General features: G+C 43.6%; 1 protein-coding gene across 1 annotated transcript in view; it reads right to left on the bottom strand.

Moving 5' to 3' along the window:
* Positions 1-760: 760 nt before the first annotated feature.
* The window catches only part of LOC125465926 (E3 ubiquitin/ISG15 ligase TRIM25-like), a 33431-nt gene continuing 27046 nt past the window's right edge, over positions 761-7145 (bottom strand). The window contains exon 6 of the mRNA XM_048559933.2: positions 761-2564. Within this exon, the coding sequence (XP_048415890.1) occupies positions 2020-2564 (545 nt within the window). The 3' untranslated portion in view covers positions 761-2019. The remainder of the gene's footprint in view (positions 2565-7145) is intronic.

Below are 7145 nucleotides of genomic sequence, written 5' to 3'. Positions count from 1 at the left end.
ATCTACCACCAATGACAAGCACACTGCTAAATGACCAACTGCTGATGTGGAAAATGGGTGTTCTAGCAATACTAATTTTTTACCCTTAGCCGCTTATTGTTCTTTTTCCACCTCCTTTACCTTTCACTACGTCATCCCTCACTCTTACAGGGCTTCTCCTGCTCTCTATATTCCACTACTCTGGACAAGTATACTGCTCACTCTCAGGGAATGCCATTAGTTCATAACACTAATGTTAGATTGAAATTGAAAGTCTTGTGTTAACCACAAGTGTTTCAGGGATTGGATTGAAACAGAAGAGACTGAAGGACTATTTGATTTACTTTTATATGTATATTCCCATTGACATGCTGATTAATTGAAGAGAGAGACTTTGGTATTGGTGCTTCCCCATTCAGTCATGTTCTCGCCACTTAGCCTAGGACCAGTGGATAATGATCAAAAGTTGGTGATTTTGTTCCTTTACGTATGATCAATACAATAGGACAACTCAAAATCAAAGACTAAATTTTTCCTAATTATAATGTCTAAATGTCACAGCCTATTGTCAGATTATGAGTTTGTTAATGCTAATGATCTGTTACATCTTACTGTGTGAAAAATGGCAGCCACATTGCCATCTTGAACAGTGACGACAATTCGAAGTACTTTATTGTTCCTTAAGTATATTGAGATGTCCTGAGGTGTTTACATGAATGCAAGTCTTTCAAAAGATGATGACACATCAAGTTTCTAATTACAACAAATGCTTTATGTTTCAACAATGCAAGATGTTTCACATTTCAGCAGCTTCTTTGTCCATTAGCAAAGTACCCAAGATTAACATTGGCGTTCAGGTTATTCTATCACAGAATAAGCACGTAACAGGTACCAACACTGGAATCCGAGGAATTGTTAAACAAACTATTCCACAGGCACCAACAGATTGCAGAAAGTATCAACATTATTTTCAGATTCTGCAGACTCCAGCGCAACAGCAGCAGCAAACAGATATCAATTTTAGAATAGCCACAACAGGAATACTGAACAGAAAGCTGAGTGGCACTTGTCCTAATCAAAGCAAAATGGTCAAAGGGTTAAATGGGGAGGGGGAGTCAACCAAAGAAGGCAAATCAAAACGCCAAGAGCACTGAAGAAATATGGATCTGAAATGTGGGAGTACACAGGACTGGACTTTCCTTTGATTGTCAAGTTAGCATGTCCACTGTCCAGGCTCATCATGGCTCCAGGAACCTACCATTTTTTCCTCAGGCGTTTCTAATTGGTAGGTGGGGCAGCACTGCTTGGAAGAGGATGCTAAACCGTTTCTACGGCTCATGAAAGTGGAATTGTGACTTTCTGGAAGCCAAGTGCCATGACATCTGAGTGATGACCAACTCCAGATGAGATGGAGAGGTGGGAACTGGGGCAAGAAGCAAAAAGTGATCCTAGATTCAACAAGCTATCCATGGATATTTCACTGACTGAAGAAATAACTAGAATGGGGTAGATGTTGGGAAATGCAATCCTAATAACCCCAGAGAGTGAACCAAGATTTCTGGGAGGCCCATTAACCCAAAACCTGAGCACAGGGCAGCTGAGAGTCACAATGATCTCACAAGGTTGGCCATGGCTATTTCCAAAAGCCACATCCTTTACCAATCACGTTGTCCTCATTAACAGCTCGGGGTCTCTCTGTTCATGCTGCAAAGGGTAACCCCTGCAAACTAAAATTGACAAACCCTGTCGTAAGGGATTCCTCTCAACTTAAAGTACACTTAGTTGAAAGGGATAACGTACCCACAGTTCTCAATGAGGCTGTTTGAGTGGAAGTACTTTATATAATGAAAATAAAGCAGGGAGTAAAGTTATAAATTCCCAAGTCTAATCATAATTTTGATAAATACTTGATGGGGAAAATGTGCCCAGCTATTAATTAAAAGAAACATGTGGGTTTCAGATAGCACTTTCAGAGAGCCAGCTCAGGCACAATGGGCTGAATGGCCTCCTGAATGTGTTGTACCAATCACAGATTGGAAATTATTTCAGCGTACATAGAGACAGCGATGTGGTGAAGTCACCAATCTGCAGGGCAGGGTAGAGAGCCTCGGTGAAGTTTTGCTCTTGGAAAGTGTGCACCAGGGTGAGCTTCCTGTCAGAGACACTGTAAAACAAGATGGTCCCAGCCTCAAAGTCTACATACACTCCCACCCTGGAAATGTTTCCCACTGTTAGCTTCGTATCATTGTCATCATGAAGGGCTAAAACAGTGCCCACCAATGAGTACAGACACCACGAATTGCAGTTCCTCCCCAGTAAACACTCTGTTCCTTTGCCCTTACGGCTGATGCTCCTGTAACAGAGGCCAATTTTCCACACACCGCTGTCTCCCAGCACCTCCACCTCCCAGTAGGAGCGGCCGGCTTTCACTCCCTCGGCACATAAAAGCTGCTGGCAGCAGTCAAACCTCTCGGTATTCTTGGGTAGAGACTGCCTCTTCGGTGAGAGAGTCAGAGTCTTGTTTCCATCAGACAGGATGAACTGGGGATGGGCTGTGTTGAGGTCCAGGCTCAGTTTTTGTCCATCTATGAACATAAAGAAATATTTCAGTGATCCTGCCCTTAGTTGAGCATTTGTGAATGTATCTGCACCAAGCTGGAGTCAACTAGTCCTGCAATGCGATGATAATTTGATTGTATTTATCTAATTTCCATTGCACTACTTAATCTGAATAAATGTGAGGTCTGAGACAAAGTAAGGATTAGGTTAGATATATGGCACAGAAATAGGCCATTCAGGCCAACTAGCACAAGCTGATATGCTCCACTTTCTCACTCTTCCTCACTTCAATCCATCACTATCATAGGCTCATTAAGCCACTCCTTCAGTGCAACTGTGTAATTATCTTTGAGATTACAAGTTCTGTTTCCTCATAGCTTGTTATCTAAAGTGTATTCTTCCAAGTTCTTTATTGGATTTCTTGGTTACTACCTTCTGTTGATGGCCTCTAGTTCTGTTCTTCCCAACGTGAGGAAACATTCTCTATTACCACACGATTAAAATCTTTCACAATTTTAAAAGACCTCTATATGATCATTTCACATCTTATAATTTTCAAAGGAAAAGAAATCGAGACCATCAATCATTACCTGGTAGGTATTAGCTCGCATTTCTGATATAATCTTTATCATTTTTTTTACAGTTTCTCCAGTGCTTGTTATTCCCCCTTTTAGAAAAAAGTTCATTGACAGGATGTGAACGTTTTGGCTGAACCAGCATTTACTACCCATCCCTAAGCAGAGTGGTGAGCCACTGTAGTTTATACAGTGTACAGACATGTACAGTGCAGTGAGAAAGGCAGTTTCAGAGAGACTAGAATCACATATAATACTTCAATAGGTTGAACTACTATTCTATATAGCTGTATTATAAATTCTTTAATTTCTATTCTATCCCTCTAGAAATAAGCTCTGCTGCTTTTTGATTTAATACCCATTTTAAAATCACCTTATTGAAGTGCTGGCATTGTGGTAATATCACAGTATTAGTAATCCAGACTAATGTTCTGAGGTATGTACTCAAATCTCACTGTGGCAGATAGTGCCGCATTTAAAGATGACCCTCTGTCCAACACGTCCATGCTGACCAGATATCCTAAATTAATCTAGTCTCATTTGCCTGCATTTGGCCCATATCCCTCTAAACCCTTCCTACTCATATACCCATCCAGGTGCCTTTTAAATGTAATTGTACCAGCCTCCACCACCTTCTCTGGCAGCTCATTCCATACACGCACCACCCTCTGTGTGAACAAGTTGCCCCTTAGGTTCCTTTTAAATCTTTCCCCTCTCACCTTAAACCTATGCCCTCTAATTTTGGACTCCCCTACCCCAGGGAAGAAACCCCGACTATTCACCCTATCCATGAGCCTCATGAATTTATAAACATCTATAAGGTCACCCCTCAGCTTCCAGCCTCCGATGCTCCATGGAAAATAGCCCCAGCCTATTCAGCCTCTCTCTGTAACACAAACCCTCCAATCCTGGCAAAATCCTTGTGGCTCAGTGGTTAGCACTGCAGCCTCACAGCACCAGGGACCCGGGTTCGATTCCGGCCTGGGGTAACTGTGTGTGCGGAGTTTGCACATTCTCCCCGTGTCTGCGTGGGTTTCCTCTGGGTGGTCCGGTTTCCTCCCACAGTCCAAAGATGTGCAGGCTAGTTGGATTGGCCATGCTAAATTGCCCATAGTGTTCAGGGGTGCATGGGTTATAGGGGAATGGGTCTGGGTGGGATGCTTCAAGGGGCGGTGTGGACTTGTTGGGCCAAAGGGCCTATTTCCACACTGTAGGGAATCTATTCTAAAATCTTTTTTGAACTCTTTCAAGTCTAAACACCATTGTTCCAATGGCAGGGAGACCAGAATTGCACGCAGTATTCTAATACAGGCCTTATCAATGTCCTGTACAGCCTCAACATGACCTCCCAACTCCCATACTCAATGCACCGACCAATAAAGGCCAGCAAATCAAATGCCTTCTTCACTATCCAGTGTACCTGCCACCCCACTTTCAAGTAACAATGAACCTGCACCCCAAGGTATCTTTGTTCAGCAACACTCCCCAGGACCTTACCATTAAGTGTATAATTCCTATCCTAATTTGCCTTTCCAAAATGTAGCATCTTACATTTATCTAGATTAAACTACTGGGGGATTCAAAGGAAAATCCCTCACCTTCCATTACAACATAAGCCCAACTCTAGGGTTTAGTCTCATGCTTCTTCTCTGTATAGTCTGCAAAGGCTTGCTTGTGTCTTGGTGCACAGAACAAGATCTAGATCACCATTTGTGGTCTCTCATCTTGATGATAGGATTATTAGAATCCTAGAAGCTTACCGGATGGAAGCAGGCCAAATGGTCGGTTTTCACCGCACTTGCACTTTGAAATTGCTGTCCAATCAGTTTCATTTTCCTGCTCCTAACTGGTAGTAGATTTTCTTTCTAATCTTTGGTCGTTTTTGCTCCATATTAGTTCATCACATTTATCAGGAAAGATTTTGGGATATTTTTCATTTTTAATCCCGTGTTATTTCAACATTATAGGAACAGGAAAAGGCCAAAGAGTCCTTTGTGTCTATTTAAAGAGACAATGCTGAAATTGAGCCTTTCTTTTGCTCCATGTTCTTTAATACATTTGGAAAACAAAATCTATCAATCATTAATTAATACGTGACATTCGATCCAGCTTCAATTGTTATTGGTTGTTCAAGAAAGGTCAAAGTTCTTTGATGCTGAGAAGCACTTGTTAACTTGACATCACTCTCATTGGCTTCAGAAAATGGTGAAATGCCCTTCTGCCAAGTTTTGGTTTTGAAGCTATTATAGGGTAACTGATTGAACAGTTTTTATTCCCAGTTGAGTAATGGAACACAATGTTTAGGCTCTGATTGGCCATACGTGGAGATGGGTGGTCTGAACATGCCAGCTTGTTGGCTCCACTCCACCTTTAGATCCATCCCTGCGGGCAATGGGCTGCCACTTAAATTAAGACCAGTTATGCCTGCCTCTTTGTGGGGTAGGTGGAACATTCATTGTTCCAATCCTACTTGAGCCCCCACCCACAACTCTTTCTGACATTGTTGGTGCAGCTTCTGTCTCTCATTTGCAATTAGGAATCCAGGAATTAATTCTAATTTCCAACCTGCCTTCACCTTCATTTGGCCCATCTCTGACTCCTCCCTTCTGCTGTTATTAGGAGGCTGAATGAACCGCTCTGACTTCAGATAATTGTTGATCTTGCTTTGTGCATCTCCTGTGCAGTTGTAACCTTCTATTCCTCACCTGTCTAAACGCTCTATGGACTGTATATCCTTGTTGGTTATGATCTGCCTGAACTGCTTGCAAAACAAAGCTTTTCACTGTACATGTGACTACAATAAATCAAATCAAATCATATCAAATTCCTTCCTCAGCATCTCTGTTCCATTTCTGGGGATAGGCTGGCCACTGATGTTCACCACAAGAGAAAAAAAACCTGCAGATTCTGGAATCCAAGGTAGACTAATAGGAGGCTGGAAGAACACAGCAGGCCAGGCAGCATCTGGAGGAAAGGAGCAGTTAATGTTTCAGGTATTACCCTTCTTCAGGGCTGGAGGTGGTGGGGAGGGGGAGCTGCAGATAAAGGGAGTGCGGAGAGTAGTGGAATTATGGTGATAGGTGGGCATGGGTGGTAGGTACGACCTGATTGGTCAATGGGAGGGACAAATCTGGTTGGTAGCTGAAAGGAAGGGTGAATAGGTAGAATGGAAGGGAGGAGACGGGGCTGGAAAAGGAGCCAGGGGATGGGTGGGAAGGTCATTTGAAATTGGAGAACTCAATATTAAGTCCTCTGGGCTGTAAGGTGCCCAGGCAGAAGATATGGTATCGTTCCTTAATCGTTCCTTAAACGTGTGCTCTGATTCACTGCGACACTGGAGAAAGCAGAGGATGGACATGGGGAGGAGGGATTTGAAACAGGTGGTGACCAACAGGATAGGCTGGCTGTTTTGGGCCAGCTGAAGATGATCAGTGAAATGAGTACCGTACCTGCCATGATGTGGAGCTTTACTCCCTCCGTCTGCACCTCCATGCCTTCTTCTTCGATTAAAAACTCCCAGCTACCTTCTAGGGACCCCTTCTCCCACCTCCAACCTTCCTCCTCCTCTTGAACACCCCATCACGGCCTCTTACCCGCACTGGACCTCTTCATTGTCATGTTGGCAGTTAGCATCACCCACTTCAACGTTTCCCCTTCTGAACGTGGGTCTCTCCACTCTCACCAAACCAATTTCCATTTCACCATCAAACCCACTGACAAAGGCAGGGCGATGGTAGTCTGAAGGATGGACATCTATGTTGCAGAGGCCAAACGCAAACTCTCCAATATCACATTCTACCTCCCCGTTGACTATGACCCCACTATGACCCACCAAGCTACTCTCCCAAACTGCCCATGACCTCATTGCAAATGGTGACCTCCCTTCCACCCCACCCCAACTTTACAGTACCCCAGCCTCACACTGCCCAGTTCTACCTGCTCCCCAGGATCCACAAACCCAAATACCTTGGCCAACCCATCGTCGCTTGCATGCTCCTGCCCCATGGAACTCATCTCTTCCTACCTCCATTC

Source organism: Stegostoma tigrinum, chromosome 30 (genome assembly GCF_030684315.1).
Source record: "Stegostoma tigrinum isolate sSteTig4 chromosome 30, sSteTig4.hap1, whole genome shotgun sequence".
NCBI lineage: Eukaryota > Metazoa > Chordata > Chondrichthyes > Orectolobiformes > Stegostomatidae > Stegostoma > Stegostoma tigrinum.
Note: the sequence above shows the minus strand (reverse complement) of the source record. Positions and strands in the feature narration are given on the sequence as shown.